This window comes from Aphis gossypii, chromosome 3, assembly GCF_020184175.1.
Source record: "Aphis gossypii isolate Hap1 chromosome 3, ASM2018417v2, whole genome shotgun sequence".
NCBI lineage: Eukaryota > Metazoa > Arthropoda > Insecta > Hemiptera > Aphididae > Aphis > Aphis gossypii.
Genome location: NC_065532.1, coordinates 882,085 through 903,447, shown reverse-complemented (window position 1 = coordinate 903,447; position 21,363 = coordinate 882,085). Strand labels below are relative to the sequence as shown.

The 21,363-nt window shown below is 26.7% G+C and overlaps 1 protein-coding gene across 1 annotated transcript; it reads right to left on the bottom strand.

Annotated features, from left to right (window-relative positions):
- Positions 1 to 1,397: 1,397 nt before the first annotated feature.
- LOC126551292 (uncharacterized) lies at positions 1,398 to 5,383 on the bottom strand. The gene is made up of 2 exons (XM_050204238.1): positions 4,660 to 5,383; positions 1,398 to 3,362 (listed from the first exon to the last, which is right to left on the bottom strand). The coding sequence occupies exons 1-2, from the start codon at positions 5,104 to 5,106 to the stop codon at positions 2,550 to 2,552; spliced, it is 1,260 nt and encodes a 419-aa protein (XP_050060195.1). The 5' UTR covers positions 5,107 to 5,383; the 3' UTR covers positions 1,398 to 2,549.
- Positions 5,384 to 21,363: the final 15,980 nt, after the last annotated feature.

The following is a 21,363-nucleotide window of genomic DNA, read 5'->3' as shown; positions in this document are numbered from 1 at the left end:
TTGAGGGTATATCAGATGTGGTACAAGTGGTACTAAGAGTAGTATCAATACTTGTATTGTTAATTATAGGGTTTTGGATAGGAAGAGAATCATTTGATGTTAACTTAATATGTTTGTTTTTAACATGCCTTTTAAACGAACTCAATCTCTGAAATGACTGAAAGCATGACTCTCCACAACAATCATAAGAACTATCAGGGCCAAGCGAATGAAATACTTTGAAATGGATAACTAATGACTGTAATTGTTTACACTCAGTTTTACATAAGTAACAAATCATTATCAAAACTAAATTAAAATGCCTACTTAAAAAAATTGATCAAAAAATCTGTTTAATTTCTTTTACTGTACCTATTCTGGAGTTACTAAATAGTTAATTTATTTATTAGATTTTATTAACGATAACCAAAGAATAACGATCTTAAACTTCAAAAGTTAAAATAACTTACCTACACAGGTACTTAATTATATTTAATATTTTAATGTAACATAATATTAATAACTAATACATACCTTCTATCTTCTAAGATGATATAACACGGGAACTTATATAAAATATAAAAAACACTAAAATCGTTATGACAAAACAGAGTTGAAGAGCGGACGGTAACGTGCTTAACGTATGGAAAATGCCAAATGTGAAATGAAATGGTTATGACGGTTATGTAATATGTTCAATGTTCTTACGTAGTAATATCTGCAGTCTGCAGGATGGGTCATTGTGGCGGAGCGGTGGGAACGTATCTGCTTGGATATCATCATGGAAATACCCCAATAATACAAAAATAATTTTAATCGTATAATGTATTTTTGTACATTTAAATTGAATATTTGATAAAACGACAAAATTGTCATTGTTATTTTATTTTAAGATTATCTTTTCTCATTTTACAAAAGTTTAGTTAATGATTTAATATTTTAATGAATAACTATATTGAAATAACAATATTGTTTCATTATTTTCATAAAATGATTTGTTTTTTCAATCATAGCGGTCAATTTTAGAACAATATTTTTTGTAATTGATTAATGAAGTATAATTTGCTATAATTACAATTAATTGTACAAATAACAAACATTTAGGTTGTTAATTTTATAAATTATTGATGGAGTATACAATGAGTTCGTTAATGGTATAACTTAATTGTTATTTCAACACTATTCTTATAGTATTAACAATATAGATGTTCGTTATTTAATTACAAAATTAATTTGTTAATTTTACCTAAGATATTTTTTTCAGTGTAACAATAACCTAAACATTGGGGGTGCAACAAAAACACTTTTATAATTACGATAAAGGTGTAACAAATATTCTTATAATTGGATTCTTAAAGTGAGCAGGTGATCAAGTACAGATTTTCTTAACCGTGAACGATTAACACATTACCGTAAAGGTGCGTTTACATTAGGGCCCGAACGCGAACAAACGCGAACGAATCGTACCGAATGCAGTAGTGTAAACGGTTTGCCGAACGCGAGCGAATGGGCGCCGAACGATTCGTTCGCGCTCGGTGACGCTCGCTCGGATGGCGGTACAATCAAAAGTAACGCTCGTTCAGTTCGAACGATATTCGGCCGTCATTTCTGATTCGGTTAAGTTCGGGACCAATTATCTCGCTCATCGCGGTTTTTGCAATTTGAATAATTTTTAAATTTAATTTATTAAGTGTAATAATATATTTTATTAAAAAATAAATAATGGATTGGACGGATGAAGAGTGTCTACTTCTCATTGAAATGTATAAAGCCAGACCAATTCTATGGGATCCGACCAATAGTCAATATAAGATGGCAAAAAGAAAAATTGATTATTGGGCTGAGATAAGTAAGGAGATGAAGAAAAATATAAATGAAGTTAAGAGGAAGATGGAAAGTTTACAAGCCTCATATAGAAGAGAACGTCGCCTTGAAGCAAACTCGAAACGTTCTGGTGCTGGAGCCGATGAAGTGTTTCATTCCAAGTGGTTTGCTTTTAAAGCTATGCAGTTTTTGAACGATACATTTTCGCCACGAGAAACTAAAGATACCTTTGATGTAAGTACTTTATATTTAAGTTATTAAAAATTACAAATGAATAATTATTTTTCTTAAATTTACTGGCAGTAATATCGAGAAAAGTTATGGTCATATTAAAATAGTATATGTCTGAAATATGCTTCTATAAACGTAATATTAAACATTTTATAATAACGTTTATTTTTAACCTTTTCACTGCTAAAATATTTGGTTATTATTTGGACAATGTTTTTGGTTTTCCGTTTGCATGACACATAAACTATGCTAAAAATAAAGTAAATTATTATTTTCTGGTTTCTAGTTTGAATACAAACTATACCTATTACAACATTATTATACAATATACACGATTTAATAATACAACATGCACATGATTAAACATTAGATGGATCATATGCATACGTAGCTCGCCTGGGTTTTAACAAATATAATGTCACAGTATTTAGAAAATTTTACTTATTAAATATAATTTGTATATTAATAATTTATTAAGTTAACCATTCTTGATATAATTTACTAAAAAATAAATTTTAAGCTAATTCTGCTTGCCACGATACTGCACCATTTCCACAAAAATAGTCTGCAAACTCATTTCTGTTTTCTTCTGCTAATCGTGTAGCTCTTCTTGCCACTCTTTCTAACGGACGTAAAGCATTGTTAGTTTCTTGTCTCCACGTTCCACCAATATTACGTCCTTCGACTTCGCGATCAAAAAAATCTGATGGTGAATATGCATCTCTCGAAGACTTATTTTTTCGTAAATAATTGTGCAAGTATACACATGCCGTGATTACAATCTCTGCTTTATTTGGTTCAAGCAGCATTGGTTTTCGAAGCACTCTGAACACTGCTGATAGAATGCCAAAAACATTTTCCACAACTCTTCGGGCTCTAGACAATCGATAATTGAATATTCTTTTGGTTGATCCTTTTGCATGACTTCCAGGATAGGGTTTAAGTATATTTTCCATTAAGGGAAAAGCTTCATCAGCTACAAACACGTATGGTACTATTTTTTCTCTTCCATTTAAATTGTTTGCTGGTGGAAGTTCTAATTCATTTCTTACAAGTTTTTTAAAAAATGGCGTATTCCGAAGAACTCCTGCATCCGAAATTCTGCCTTGACAACCGATATTTGCGTACAAAAAATTATAATCGGCATCAACTATCGCCATGAGAACAATACTAAACGTTGACTTATAATTAATGTAATCACTTCCACTACCAATAGGTGCCTGCAATTGCACATGTTTTCCATCAATTGCACCAAGGCAATGAGGAAAGTTCCAAGTTGTTTCATATTTTTTGGCAACATTTAACCAATCTTCTTGGGTTGTTGGCATCTAAAATAGTTTAAAATAAATAAATACAATTTATAACCATACTTAAACATAAGTATTTGTCATAATATATTATTAAAACATTATTTATATAATATAACAAATTTTATGAAATATATTACCTAATTAATATATTATATATACTACCATTATTATAATAAATTTATACTACCTATGTATTAACAAAAATATATTTAAATATAGTTTTACTTAAAAATTGTACATATATATTATAATAATTAATAAGCATATTATACATATTGTTTAATGTATATACTATACATTAAGAGTATTTATAGTAGTATATTTTTAAGTATAAAAATAATTTTAGTCTATTTAAAATTTTGAAGTAACTTATTTATTTTTTATTCCTAAGTTAATTTTTTCTATAAATATTTATTTACAGCCTGATAATAGTAAATTATTAGATGAATCTACTATAAACGTCAATGAAACTACTATTGACGAATTTTTGTGGGAAAACTCAGGGGAAACAGAGCAACCTCAAGAGCAAAGAAAAACATTTGTTTCTCCCAAAAAACTCCCAAGCAAACGTAAAAAAATAAATGATAGTGACAGAGTTATTCAAAATTTACAAAATATTATGCAAGATATTTCTGATAAAAGGCAAGCAAAAAAACAAAAAAATGATTCTACCATATTCGGAGAATTTATAGCTAGTAAACTAGAGCAGTTCGACGATCGAACAAAAACAATATTACAACATCAAATAAGCTCATTAATCTTTAATGCAGAATTAAGCTACAAATTCCAACTCCAAGTTAATCAGTCTCAAGAAACTTCAACATCACAAATTGCTACATCTTTGCCACATTTTCAGTCAATTTATTCTATACCACAACAGTCAACAGGAACATATCATACTTCAACATCTTCGCCTTCTATGGAGTTACCATATTCTACTTTAACACCTTCACCAACTCACCATTCTACGTTTTCAACTCAACCACAGTCACCGGACACATACTTTTCGTCATCGTCTTCACCATCTCTTCATTCTATGTCCTCGGTTCCGCCTCAGTCGCCACAGTCACAGTATATTCCTAACAACTTCACTGATTTGTAATTAAAAAATGCTTTCAATTTAAATTTAAATATTATTAACATGTATATTATAATAACAATAATTTTAAAAAATAAAATTAATTTGGTTACTTCATAATATAATATTCTACTTTATTGATTGCATGTCATATACCTACTCATACATAAATATAATACATAATATGTACTAACTTATATACTTATACGCTAGAAATATATAAGAAAAAATATTTACCTTTATATAATCTTGTAGTTCTTCAATTATTGCAGTGCATACTTCCGGAACTATGGACGAAATGGATGATTTTGATACTTTAAAAAGTAATGATAAACTTGCAAAAGAATCACCTGTGGCCAAGTATCTGAGGGTTAAAGCTAGTCTTTCATTTGCTGGTATAGATAATCTAAACTGTGTATCTTCTTTTCTTATTTTGGTTTCAATTAAATTGAGTAAATTGTTGAACGTTTCCGGTGTCATTCTACAGCAGTTCTTGAAATGGTCTCCGTCTTCATTTTTTAAGTCATTAAGTAACATACTACCACTATATAACTCTCTGTTCCGATACAGCGATCGCATCCACCAACGACGTTTTTTTCTTTGTTTCTTTTTCGCCAATAGTTTTGTAGTAATAGCACACGCACAAGCTAGCAATAAGTCATCGGCATCTTCACTTGACGACATTTTTAATAATAAATAAAAACAAAATAATTTAAAAAACAACAAATTTAAACAGAATGTACACGTGTTTACTGAATAGTAGTGTGACCACAACTGAATATTTTAAACCATATTGGCTTTCAAAGCGAATTCAATGCGAATCCTGAAGTACAAGCCCGAACGACCGCGAATTGTCCCGAACACAGTAAACGGCCGAATCATCAACAAATTCGCGTACGAATGTATTCGGTGGCATTCGCTAGCGTTTGTTCGCGTTCGGGCCCTAATGTAAACGCACCTTAACAGTTGTCGATCATCAACGGCGGCGGAGCGGCGTGAGAACATTGGCCGCATCGGCAATATTATATTATAACAATTATATTATGCGGCGGCATCGTTCATGGTCAAAGACAGATCATCGCACATATGCTTGCAACCCGGTAGAATAATATAGATATGTAATTACCACCCGATAGAATAATATAGATATCTAATTGACACACACCATCGCACGAATGACGCAGAAGCGTGGGAAGAAGCGGATACACGAGCACGGACCATCAGGGACCTAAAAATTCTAACTCTACCGGATTCAGACAAAACATTTTTATGAGTGTTTGAAATTTAAATTTTTACAAAACCGCGTTAAATAACAGTTTAGCCTCAAACGATTTTTGATATTTGTTATAATTCAAAAAGTATAAGTCGTAGATACTTGAAAATTTTACCAGTTATTAAGATTCGCGTTTTCTTTACGTGATTTAATTTTCAAAATATTTTGACTTTTTTTGAGCTATTTATAGACAACTGAAATTTTCAATTTTTCTGAAAATTGTTTTTTTATTTGTTGATAAAATCTTTTTGGCCCTATCAAAATACTTGAAAATTTAATGCAAAGTTCCTCATAAGTTATTATTATAGTGATTAAAAAATCATAAGAATACATAGGCACAATTTTTTTTTATTAGCATTTGAAGTTCAAATTTTGACGAAAATTCGAAAATATTTGCAAATTATTTTGTAGGTATATTTCATAAAAATTTTTGTATAAGTAGCTAAGAGTTGAAAATTTAATACAAGGTTTTTCATAAGTTTAACTTACTATTATTATAAAAGAACTTAAATTTTGTTGTATTCAGGCCATTAAAACATAAATCACCTTTTTCACCAACCACTAGAAATTATATCCTAGGCTGATAAATCATCTTCGTTCAGAATCGTTTTTCGTATACAATGATAACTATCATTGGATTCAAATTTAACACTCCTATAATATATAATAATGATCCATACGGCACCTAATGTACAGCAGAGCGGTACTCACTTGCCCGCTTTTTTTGAGTTAACACTGATTAAATTTGTCACTTTGTGTGATCGATGACCATCAATGTGCATGCGTGGTTCATAACTTTATTTCAAACCCCGATAAAGGTCCTATACTATTATTTACGTTAAAACGTATTATACCATTACTGAATATGGTTGTTCTAAAATCTATTTGATCAAGCCCGATATCAAAAGTTATTTTCTCTATCGATTTTATTCCAAAGTAATCGTTATCATTATTAAAGTCATCTATTTGGGTCAAAATTTGATTTTTAATATCCTTAATATCGTAAAACCCCTTTTTCAGTGTGATTGAACAGATTGGAAATTTATTATTATTTAGTAAACGATCGGGTTTTCTAAATATATTTCGAAGTTGTTATTAGTTTCGTTTATGTTTGCAAATGTATTATATGTTTGCAAATTTAACAAAGCAATTTCCGAGTCATCGTATACATCAATTGGTGGACAATAATGTACAGATAATGTGGTTGTATTACCAGATAAACTTAAAGTAACTGATTCTTGCATTGTAAAAAATTAAGACATAAATGTGCACAATTAAATGAATTAAAATCTTGATAATTTGTGTAGTTATATTTAATTTTGTTTCCTTTAAAATAGTTTTGTAGTTCAATCGGTGGAGGTAAATCACCGAAGCTATCAAAATATTCAACCTTATCTTTAATTTTATAAAACGCTACCCAATGACTTCCATTACCGGAAGATACGTCTAAGTTTAATATACCACATTCGATTGCGAGAGGTTTTTTAGGTAAGTTATCACGTGAAAATACTCCGCGGAAATGACTAATATTAAACTTTGTAACGTATTTTATAATATCTCTAGAAGTTAGTGGTCTGTTAGGTAGCGTATTCATCAGTTTTTTTTCCTTGATCCATTATTATTTAAATATAATCCATTACCTTTCTTTCTTTTTGAATTTTGTATTGCATTATACACACTGGCACTTCCTGACATTAAACTACCAAGTGCTGATAATCCTGCAAAAATAGGTATTAAGGGAATTGCACCACCTGTCTGACCTGGTGTTAAAATCAACCTTTTACCAACATTTTTTTTCTAACGTTTTTTTTTTTTTTCGCTAACATTATACCATTTATTTTTATTTTTGTAGTACGTTTCCGTTTACGTTTACAACCCATTCCTATTTTTCTTTTAGCTTTCATTGCGTTTATTACGGTGTACTCAACGATTTTCTATTTCTAGGTGTATCTTTTGCTTTAAATCTTTCCCAAGCCCGAAGTTCTAACACTTTATGTCTATCTTCTAAATGCTTTCTAGTTGTTGCAAAATATCGTGATCGTAACATGCAGTATCCAACGGGTTTATTCCTTTATCAACACAATCTAGTCACTTTTTTTAATTTTGCACCATGTCAACAATACTAATAGTTTGAAATACGAGCTTCAAACGGATGACTATTTATAAGTCAGTTTACAAATCCTTTACCAGTCTTACCTGATTTACACTTATGAGTTGAACGTATCATTTATAACTGATTATAAAGTAAAAATGCATGAGTATTTATACGAAAAAATGAACTTGATTGAGCAGAAAGATAAATTAGATATTACAAATGTTGATGTTCAGATAGAAAAAAAACCATCAAAACATGGATCATTATTACCTGATACCATACGTGCTATATTAGTTGGTCCTAGTGGTTCAGAAAAACAAATATAATGTATAATTTAATTACCCATGAAAACGGGTTAAGATTTGAAAATATTTATCTATACTCTAAAACCTCAAATCAAGAAAAATATGTTTTATTAAAAAAAATAATAGATGATATAAAAGGTGCTAATTTTTTCATTTTGACAAGTTCTGATAAAGTTATAAAACCAAACTTAACTAAAAAAAATTCCATTATAATTTTTGATGACGTTATATGTGGTCCGCAGTCAGTAATCAGAGAATACTTCTCAATTTGTAGACATTCAGGTGCTAGTTCAGTATTTTATTTAGCACAAACATATTCTAAAATACCAAAACAGTTAGTAAGAGATAACTCAAATTTTTTAATAATACTAAAAAAAGACGATACAAATTTACGACATATATTCAATGATCATTCGTCTACAGATATGGATTTCATTGAATTTCGGAAAATTTCCCATTTATGTTGGAATCATAGTGATTATGGGTTTATGGTTATTGATAAAACTCGGGAAATGAATGAAGGAAGATATAGATGTGGTTTTCATTCTTTTATTAAAATAAAATAAATGAAAGTATAAATATAAATATAAAGTATAACTGAAATTATATACATTGTGTTGTCAATAGTCATACGATACTGTTATATTCACATTATTATTTGAAATGATTATAGAAAAAGTTTTATTGGAAAATTTAATAACCTCAAAAAAAATATAAAACGAAAAATAATGGAAATGAAACGTGGTATCATAGATTCCGACAACTATTTTCGTGAAGCATTTAAACCAATAATAGAACCATTGAGCAACCAAACAGAAAAGAATACACAACCGGCTGATGAAATAAAACCGGAAACTTCAGACGTTAGTGATGATAATAATGATAACGAATTAAATTCATCATTTTCAAATTTTTTCAATAAACGTCCTACATCAAAACGATATGATAAATCATATGGTATGTATTATGATAAAGCCAGTGATTCATATAAAATAGGAGGCTACTCTGTAACTTTTAGTCATGGTAACTTACAGTTATTTAATAAATACTATCCATGGACTGAAGGACTATGGTCTTTACTATGTGAGAAAGAACCAAAAAATACAACTCTACAAGATATGGAATCTTATTTCGACATTTTAAAAACTTCACGAGCTCATTTAAAAGCAGATGGGAAACCTAAAACCTCAAAGTTTCATAAATGGACGAATGTTGTAAAACCTCTATACTGTCGTATACGCCGTGCCAGAGCCTGACGTATACTATAGGTATTTTCGGCTTCCAATGTCCAAACCGTCAAACAAGTAAATATAGATACCTGCAGTAAGAGCTTACGCAACCAATCTCTGGTGACCACGATAACGAGTACTGCACAAAGACTAGTTTTATAAGATTCTACGAGGGTTTATATTATACAACTCTAAGGTTGCTTTACTCTCAAACAACTGACCACGATAACGAGTACTGGATGTTTGAGAGTGGGTTCTCTTTGGCCTAGACAAAATAACACTATTTTCCAGCTGACCACGATAACGAGTACTGACAGAAAAATAATATTATAATGTCTTACTATTTTGTATAAGTGTTTTTCTCGCCACAAACGCTTAGGTACGTACTTTGAGAATTAATCACTCTCAAAAAAGTATAAGCCCTTTTACAAAGGTGAACAAATATTTATTAACTCAAAACAAAAAAAAAAAAATACATCCGAAAAGAATATTAAAAATTGACTCGTCCCTGAGTCATAACACACCACGACTGCTCGCTTCTCCTTCTCTCCTCGTTGCCGTAGTCTCATTAATAATTATATTTTGTTAACTCGGCATTTACTGCCCCCGCTCCGTATATGATATTTTGCGATGATATTGTATATAATACGATTATTTATACGTAATATAGATATATATATATATTAGTACTATACGCCATCATATTATTATTTTATTACAACAATACGATAGAATGAAAAATGAGGAAAAGCAATTAAACGAACAAATAGATAAAATTAATAACTCAAGAACTCCTCGATTAAGTTTAGCACAAATTACCGATCATTTATCTAGATCTAACACTAAACGTAGTAATATTCATAATAATACAACTATACCAAATGATCCATTTGAATTTCGTCCAACAGCAAACAGTTCTATGACTACAGATCCAAAGAATAAAAAAATGTTTAATTTTACTGCAACCCCAAAGGTTAAGAGAGGTTCTGGTTTATATAAAGATGTAATACCTCAAACACAATTAGTTTATTATGACGATCCGAATGAACTAGTAACTAGATTAAATCTTCTAAAATCATCACAAAATGTTGGTAATACTGGTGTCAATAATGAAATTATATCAATTTTAGAAGAATTACGCGAGAGAAATATTATAGTATAATGACAATCTTAACCAGTTTAGCTGAGGAGTTACATGGACCAGCGAGAAAAATATTCCTAGACGAAGCGTAGTAACACGGTTTAAAGATGATCTCTGGCAAGCTGATTTAATAGACATGCAACCACATTCTAGACAAAATAATGGTTTTAAATTCATTTTAATTATTATAGATACATTTGCCAAGTATGTGTGGGTAGAAGCACTAAAAAATAAAACAGCAAAGGAGTGTACAAAAGGTATAAAAAAAAATATTAAAAAAAAATCAACCAAAATTATTACAAACAGATAACGGAACAGAATTTTACAATAATGAATTTCAAAGTATAATGAATAAGTATCATATTAGACATTATTCAACATACAGCAGTATAAAGGCTGGTATGGTTGAACGCGTTATAAGAACCAGGGTTGCAAAAAAACAGTTTTTAAAAAACAAAACAAAAAAACCGTTTTTTTTGTTTAAAACAATGTTTTTTATGATTGAAACAGTTTTTTATTGTTAGTTAGTTTGTTTGTTTTAAACATTGTTTAAAATTGTTTTTTTTTGTTTAAAACTAGGTTTTTTTAAAAATAATTTGCTTTTTTAAAACGGTATTTTCTGTAACATTAACAGAACTAAAGAGGATTATAATTTACAGACTTTTATTGCAGATATGACTATATAAGTGTCAATAACTAATAACCAATGAGTAATGAGTAATACCTATAACAAATAAGTATAAATTGATTATAATAAGAAGAAAATATTCATTGACTATTAAATAGATAATAACGTTCAGTATGAGTTATGACTTAAAACTTTATGAGTACCAACTACCAGTAGGTACATAAAAAGGGTCAATTTAAAAATAATTATTCAACATCAATATTACAAATAATTTATAATTTTAGGTAACAAACTAACAAGTAACAACTAATAACATCAATAAATCTGTTTTATTTTATTCTTACAAACTTTATAATAAGTAAAATAAAAACATAAAAACATATAAAAATCAAAATTAATGAAAACTTATTTCTTAGTACAATGTAAGATAAATATTTCAAAATAAACAATTAGTTCTTTTAAAAACAATATAAATCAAAATTAATGAAAACTTATTTCTTAGTACAATGTAAGATAAATATTTCAAATTAAACAATTAGTTCTTTCAAAAACAATATAATAAATACTAATAATATAGGAATAGGAGACAACCTAAGTTTTATTTTTTTCTTAAGTGTCAATTCAGTCTTTAGTAAATTAGATACTGACTTAGTGTTTGTATATTATATAACAATAGTTTTAAAATTTAAACTTATAATAAAAAATAAAACAAAACAACAAATTCTTAAATAAAAAGCTTAAATAAATAATAAAATTTATAGCTGGAAAATGGTAGCAGCTTATTCTTTGTTTGGTTTATTTAAATGTTTGAAAATTGTTACAAGTTTTGAAGCTTTTTCCACTCCAAGACGGTTTCTAGTTTTTGAATGGACATAACCAAAGGTTGAAAAAAGTCTCTCTATACTGGCAGAGCTGCAAATTGATGTGAAAAGTTGCTCTACTAAATATGTTAAATCTTTGGAAATTTTATTTTGTTTTATTAATGCTTTCCACCACATAAGAGCTGAAATATTTTTTATTGCATTGTCACTGAATAAGTATCCTTTAAATGGGCTAGTTTGAGCTTGAAATGATATTATTTCTGACATAGCAGTTGGAAAATAAAGATTAACATATTCTAAAGCTGAATCATGTTGATCTTCATTTAATTTCTGTCCTCTATATTTTGGATGTAATATATTAGCTAAATAATGAACATCTTGAATAGCCATATCATACCTTTTCTCAAATATTTTTATTTCATCACTTTCAGTACTAAACTCGTTTATAAAAAAATCTTTGAGATCAATCCACATTTCAACCACATCTGCTATTGTACAATTATCTTTTTGTGATACATCTAAAGCCCAAGTCAATTTTTTTAACTTGACTATAAATGCTTCTGTATTGGTTTTCAAATTCATATCTATTACCATAGAAGTTATCTTAGAATCAATTGCTGCTCTATGATCAACACATACTTTGTATAAAATTGGCCAATTATCGATGTAGGATTGCAAACAGTCAAACATTGTATTCCAACGAACATCAAAAGGAAGTACCAAAGATGAACCACCAAGTTCTTTATATTTAGCAGCAGGAAAATGGTGAAACTTGAAATATTTAATAATTTGTTTTACCTTATTTTTAATAACTGTATCTTCTAAATCATGAGCTAGCAAATTTAAAATGTGTGATGAACAACCATAAGTTATTATATCTAAATGTGAATATTCATTAGAGCTCAAATCTGATGTACTAAGTTCTAATCGCATTTTCTTCATATTAGCAGCATTATCTGTAACCATACTGCGAACATCACAACCATATGACTTACATTTTTTTATCGATTCAACAGCCAATTTTAATAAATACTCTGCATTATGACTTTCAGCTTTTGTCTCAATTGTATCAATTAAACATACTATTTCATCTTCTAAATTGTACACCGATATGCATATTATGTGTTCATTGTGTATGTTGCTCCAACCGTCCATTGCCATACAAACAATTTTACCTTTAAGAATTTTTTTAATGTCTTCATCCACCTCGTTAAATACTTGATCTAACAATTTATTGCCAATTTGATCACGATTGGGAGGTTTGTAGCCAGGACGAATTAACTGAATCATTTTTTTAAACTCCTTATGTTCAACAAAAGCAAATGACGAATTTGTCGCATATATATATTTGGCAATTTGTACATCAAATGATTTTTTATCTTTATCACTAGTTCGTATAACAAACTTACTGATTGATGTAGATATTTGTGATCCTGTAGATGGTGTATCGGCACAAAAACGCTTTACGCGAGTTTCAACATTCATTGAACTATCATTAGTATGAGTAGTAGTATGCAATCTTAAACTACTAGAATCTATATTAATATTAGTAAAACATTAGATATTAATAACAAGTTAATACAATTTTGGTGACTTACTGTCTACTGATAATGTTGATAGTGTTAATAAGTAATAATATTAAACAGAGTGCAATACAATAATCAATGTTGCTAAACAGTCGATTGTAACAAAAGTTATAGCCAGTAGGCCATAACCCATAACTCATAAGTATTATAATTGCAAGTGAAAAGTACATGACTTGCGAAAAAAAATTGGTTGTACGGCAATATCAACATTATCAATTGTCATTTATGCCAAAAGAGTTATGTCTCATGTATTAAATTTACATACCATTATTATCAAAACATCCTAGTTCTTCATCGATTTGAACATCATTTGATATTGAAGCTACATTACATTTATTTAGATGTGTTTTCATTCGATCTACTAGCCCAGACATTTCAAAATTGCATTTTATACACTTCGCTCGAGTACCTTTAGTAGTACCATTTGGTTTTATTTCTAGAAAATAATTCCAAACAGGATCTTTTCTTCTACCCGTTGAAGCCATTATGTATAAAAGGATAAAACAAATGTAATTTGTAAAATGTAGATTGTAGACTATACCATATGGTTCATGAATCATGAGACATGACTACACGAGTGCATGACTAAATAAACTTATAGTTAATAATAGTTATAACTTATAATGGATAATGATAATATTTTTATTTTTTATAGATTATAATAAACACGAACATGGATTTAACAAAAAAAATTGAATCATTAACATCGTTAACCGTAATTTAGTTATCATTTTATCAATAATTATCATTATGAAAATTTCTATGACAGTGTGACCAACATCCAAGATTAATTTTTGAAAATAAGATAAATAGTTTTGTTTTAAATGACTATAAAAAAAACATGTTTTAAACGTTATGTTTTAAACGTTGATGTATTAACTGTTTAAAACAAGGAGTCATGTTTAAAACGTTTAAAACACACGTTTAAAACCAATTGTTTTAAACACTTGGCAACCCTGATAAGAACAATAAAAAATAAAATTTACAAATATTTTACATCAACAGGTTCATGGAATTGGATAAATTCAATTTTTAAATTAGTATATAATTATAATAATACAAAACATTCAACAATAAAATGTTCACCACACGAAGCTCGGATCAACCCGGTTACAATTAAAAGAAAAACATTACAAATTAATACATCAAATAAACTTAAATTAAAATTAATGACAAAGTAAGAATATCTAAGTATAAACATAATTTCAGTAAAGGTTATACACCAAATTGGTCAACAGAAGTGTTCACTATTTCTAAAATTTTAAATATAGATCCATTAACTTATCAACTAAAAGATAGTTCAAATAATATAATATTAGGCTGTTTTTATACACAAGAATTAAAAAAAACATTTTTTCCCGACACCTTTCTCATTGAACGTATTATAAAAAAAAATAAAAACAAATTATATGTTAAATGGTTAGGTTTTAACAACAGTCATAATTCGTGGATTGATGTAAACGATACTTTAAAATAGTAAATAAACGAAATGTATTAATCAATATTTATTATTTTAATTGTATAAACCATTTTATTATTACAATGTTTGGATCTATTTCATTTTTATGTTAATTTATTTTTTAATTGATTACCAAATGTTATAATTAAATTAAATCCGTTAATCTTTTTACTACCATATCCCTACTAATCTGGCAATCGATGTAAAACTTTGTCTAAAATAAAATAGAGTTCACTCAGATTTTCAATATCGATTTCTAATTTGGAATTATAGGTTTTGAACGAATATTCTAGGTTTGTTCATTCTGAAAAATTAAATGTTATACTGTTTAGCTAATTGTTTAAACATGCATTTTAGTAATAAAAATAAAAATAATGAATAAATAACGTTTTTTGTTTTTTTTAAATTGTATTTATCCTATATTTTATTTTATTAATATTATTATTTTTATTGAATACTATATCAATTTTACATAATTAAAAAAAATAAAATAAACTATTTTTTTAAACGATAGTGACCATATGCAATAGTATTAATACCATCCCGCATAATAATCCTTTTATCGTCATTCGCACTAAGAGCAATTTTATCTATAGATTTAGAATAAACAATATGGTGTTTTGATTGTATAAAATTCATAGATTTACATAATTGTTGACTAGCTGAATTATTGATATATGCATTTAATATATTTAAATATTCGTCAAACTTCATGTGATTATTAATAACATATTTTTTAACACCCTTAGCTCTTTTTACTTCATCTTTATTTGTTTTATATGCATAGAGTTTAGGACGTAAAGTAATAAATTCTAATAAGATTTCAGATTTTAATTCGTCTTTAAAATAACCTGGTTGATTTTTTCTACGATCACTAGAAAAATAGTGATTTTTCGGATAATTTGAAGTATCAAAGTAAGAAAATAATTTTCGTTTTATGTCATCGAAAAAGTTAGAAGTTCTTATTTCGTAAACTAACGAATCAGTATCTGAATACACAATGTTAATTTTATTTCTATACATATTTTTCATTACATTATAATGAAAATCATACATTATCGACTTTGAAATATCCAATATTGCAAATCCTACATAAATAGGCTTATCAAATTTAATTTTTTCCTTATTCATATGAATAGCCATTAAATTTTTTGTGTATATAGTTCGATCTTTAAATGTTGTTTTCGACATTAATCGATGTGCTTTTTTTTTCGTTAGATACTAGAAACATTGACATACGTTTTCTTACATTTTCCATACATTTTCCATAGACACTATTCACTAACAGTTTCCATAATTGTCGTTCAAACTCATTCCTTGACTTAACCCTCATATTTGTACATAAATTTATATATGGTGCCATCCAACGAGATTTTGAAAAACGCAGAATCCTATGAACTTTTTTCACTTTTAATCCATTAACGATGGCCTGTTTCAAATTTCTATAGTGAACTACATAATTAAATTTCGATTCTAATGTTGTTAATAGTTTTTTTACTTTTGAATTGGGAGGACATTTATTCTCAGGTAAAAATGGGAAATCATTATGATTGTCATGTAATTGTTTTGGATAAATAACATCTACTTCTAAAATATAACCATATTCAGTATCATCTTCAATTTGTGTTATATCTATTGTCAAATCGTTACACCATTCAAAATTTTTATGAGGTAAAGCAGATAGCATTGATTTTCCATATAGATTTACACAGTCCAAGTAAGCTAACCACGTTACAGGTTTGTTTGAATCATAATTAATATTTTGAATATTAGGAATGTAAGCTTTTACATGTCTTTTAACTGAATGACAAATTCCACCACGTAATCCGTTCTCCAAAAAAATTTGAATATCATACTGTTTAAGCCGTTCTAATTTAACATTAGTATGTTTTAACATACAATCGAATGCAAATCCTGGAGCGGTCATAAAATGTGAAGCATCGAGTTTAAGTGTTTGTAAACAAAGATCTCTAAAATTTTCAAAAACATCAGAAAGTAAACATACATCTGTTGCTAAGTATAAGTCACTATATTCTCCTAATGTTTTTATATTAAATTTTTTCCAAACCTTATGAGCATGCGCATAATCTTCATCACTAATATCTTCATCTTTTAATGAATTATAAAAAAACTGTTTTGGTGGTAAACAAGTTTCATTTAATTTATTAGGATGGTCAATATATTCATAAGGAAACACACCTTTTCGTGTAACTAAATTTAATGTCGACAAAGAAAATATTTTTAATGTTTCTCTAAATCTAGTTTTGTCTTTAGATAAATTATCAGCTAGTGAACTAAGAGACTCTGACATAAAACGAAATGTATCAATAAATTTTATATTGAATTTATCTTGAATAGTTTTACTAAATGATATATATTTTTCTGATGAATTAGGTATTACATGAATATCATTTTCATTACAACCAAGTTCACGAACAATAAAATGACTGTCATAGACCAAGTTATGAAAGTATATTGGAATAAATGAAACATTAGTTAATTCAAAATTACAATTTAAACAAACAGCTGATCTAAAACGTCCTGTAAAATGATTATGATCTCTTACTTTAAATAAATTATCGTTTTTAAATGATTTGAAGCAGCATTCACATAATCTAGCATTTTGAAATTTATGCTCTTCATCAACAGTTAATTTGTCCATGGGTATATTTATCTTATAAAGATTACACACTTTTGAACCTATATCTATCATTGTCTTTATGAAATGTTTTGCTGCATTACGATTTCTATAAACATGAAGTTTTGTTGGAATTTTATATTTTTTTATTAAATATTTAGGTATAATGTCATAATCTATTTTTACGTAAAATGCATAACTCATAGGTTTATATTTATGAGTTATCAATGTCTTAGTTTTAATGTCTTGGTTGTTTATTATAGGTTTTAAATAACATTCGAAATCAGAATAAATTACTATAGGTATTCGTTAAGATCTTTTAAAATTTTTAAAATAAATAGTATCGTCATCACCGTTATCAAACATTACAGGTCTTCCAAGCTTATGTTTTCCACAATTTTTTTTATGTTTTTTTAACCCATCAATACCCCATAGTTTGAATTTACAAGGAATATTACTAAAAACTGTAAAACATCTTTTACATATAATTAATTTAGATTTATGTTTCGTCTTTTGATTACGAATAAGTCTACAAAAATCATTAATAAAACAATAATGTGACGTTATACCATTATTAATTAAAAGCAGATCGAAATTGTTTTTACTTTCCACATTATTCTTATATAATGGGAAAACAACATTTTTATTATCTGAATTAAAAACACTAACTGATACATTATTTAAACGTTCAAATGATTTAATTTGATTAACTGGTGTCGGAAAATCGATACAATGAAAATTTAATCTACTTTTTTTTTCAAGTATTTTAAAATATTGATTAGGTACTAAATTTAGTTTTATCTGAACGAGTATTATATTTTGTTAAAATTGCATATTTAAAACATTTGTTATCATTATTTTTTACATTTATAACAGCTTTCTTATTCCTTATACATTCTGGTAAAATTACATAAGAAGATCCGGTTAAAGGGTTTACAATATTGATTCTTAATTGTAATGCATCAATTGAATATAAACTCCAACCACTTCCTTTAGTTACAAAATTACTTTCCTCTTTGTTAATTTTATCAAACATTTTTTTAAATAAATTTTCGAAATTTGAATTTGTATATGCCAACACATTCACTGTTTTAAATGAAATATCTCGGTATTCCTGTGTTAACACATGTACATAAACACAGTCGAGATATAAGTTAAATTTAATACTAGTTTGTTGTGTCATTTTTTTTAATTTACAAACAATCATTTCAAAACCGTAGTCAAAAAATTTATTAACGTCTATGAAATTATAATCGTTTTTTAAAACAAACGTTTTTGAACATTTTTTAAACCGATTTAATTGAATAAGTCCGCTTCCAATTACGTTCATACGTGTTCTTTTTGATATTACATTTCGTTGTATTTTACTGTAATTAAAAATAAATAATAATAATAATAATAATAATAATAATATAAAATTTACCATTAAATAACAATAAATAAATTATTATTACTAAATAAAAAAAAAAACTTATTAACCATTTATGCTTATTAAGTCATTATTTATTATTATTACAATCAATAGCGTTGACCATTGAACGATCGAGGTTAATTTTTAAAATATTACTGAGTTACTAATTACGATCTATTGTTATTAAAGATAAGTCAATATAATTTTATTATTTTATTTAATATGAACTGATAATATTGCTTTTTTATACATAAATAATTAACTTAGTAGGCTATAACTTTAAGCTGATCTGGTTTTTTTTTCAAAATTTTTTTAGTATCAAATCTCTGGTTTATATATATATATATATTATATTCATTAATCTTATTCATCCATCAAGTGATATTATGAAAGGTCGTTCTCAATGTCGTTTAATTTTAGATTTAATGTAAGTCTGCGATATAGCTGTAGAAATTAAGTATTAAATCGACATGTTAATATTTGTTAAAATCAAAATCGATTGTAATTATTTTTAACGGATGAGGTTAATTTTTCAATATTAGTACCTATAATGTAAGAACTTATATTATTTTATTATTTTACTTAATATAAACTGATAATTGTTTTTTATAGATAAATAGTTGAAAATACATTTCGTTAATTTTACATCACTAACTGCGTCGTGTATATAAGTTATATCATGGTTTTGATTACAAATTGAATCATGAGTTTCCTTCAACGATAAAAATCTACCATTTTTAATTATATAACCTGATTTATGGTTTAATATAATTTCATTACTTTTAAAATTAATTAATTTTAAATAAAAGATTTTATTGTTATCAGTATCGTATGCAGTCATATATTTATCATTAAATATTTATTAAAACCAAATCTTAGTAAAATGTTTCTATCTGAACTACCATTCCATAGTAAAATAATTGCATTTTGATTATTAAAATCAAGATAGTTTTTTAAAAAGCTTGTAGTTAGGTTCGACGTTTTTGATTTCATAGCTAAATGTAATTCGTTTAATATAACTTGAAGCTGATCTGGTTTCTTTTCAAAAATTTTTAGTAGCAAATCTCTAGTTTTTATATATGAATAATTATTCATTAATCTTATTCTTCCATCAGGTGATATTATTAAAGGTCGACCTCGTAGACGAATAATTTCAGATTTTACATGAGTCTGTGATATAGCTGCAGAAATAAGTATTAAATCTGTACGTTGATAGTTGCTGAATTCAAAATCAATTATAATTATTTTATTTTTTGGTTTTTGCCTGTAATTAAACAACATCAATTAATAGTATCATAGTATTATTTTTATCTATATTACTAAAATATATTTTAATAAAAATAAAATACCGATTTCATAATTTTTTATTTTATATAAAATTTAGGTTATTGAATGTACTTTATATATTTTATTGATTTATTTTTTTTATTTATGCGTAATATGAATTTATTTGATATTAAATATTTCATTATTCGTCTGATTTTTATTTCACTGAAATTTTGTAAAATATTAAAACATATTTTTTTTATAATCAATAATATAAATATTTTATAGACACATAACTTATTATTTTTAAAAAATATATAAAAAAATAAAAACAATCATATCTTTTATATTTATTCACTAAGACTAGCAGATTCACCGTGCAGCTTAATTAATCTATAATGATATAAACAATATTCAAATAAAATAATAATTTTCAATTTTGATTTTATATCATATATTTTTTAATCTGATCGTGTTTTACTATGCCATACTTTAATAAGTCATATTTATTAACTTTTATTATATAATATATATATATATGTATATATTAAATATTGAATTTGAATTCAACCAATTTATTTTTTTATATTTTATTCATTTTATTTATATTTCATATAATACGTATGTTTTCATTTTATTTTAAATATTTCATAATTAATTTTGATTTTTATTTCACTGAAATTTTGTAAATTATTAAAACATATTTATTTATAATCAATAATATAAATATTTTATAGACACATCACTTATTATTTTTAAAAAATATATAAATAAATACGATCATATCTTTTATATTGTTCACTAAGACTAACCGATTCACTAGCAGCTTAATTAATCTATAATGATATAAACAATATTCAAATAAAATAATAATTTTTAACTTTGATTTTATATCATATATTTTTTAATCTGATCGTGTTTTACAACTTTTATTATATATATTAAATATTGAATTTGAATTCAACCAATTTTATTTTTTTATATTTTATTCATTTTCATATTATACGTATTTATTAATTTATATTTTAAATATTTCATTATTCATCTGATTTTTTATTTCACTGACATTTTGTAAATTATTAAAACATA

Coding starts and splice junctions, on each gene's coding strand:
- LOC126551292 (XM_050204238.1), bottom strand. CDS start 5,106: ATGTCGTCAAGTGAAGATGCCGATGACTTATTGCTAGCTTGTGCGTGT. Junction 3,363..4,659: donor AACTACAAGATTATATAAAG/GTAAATATTTTT, acceptor AAACTATTTTAG/ATGCCAACAACCCAAGAAGA.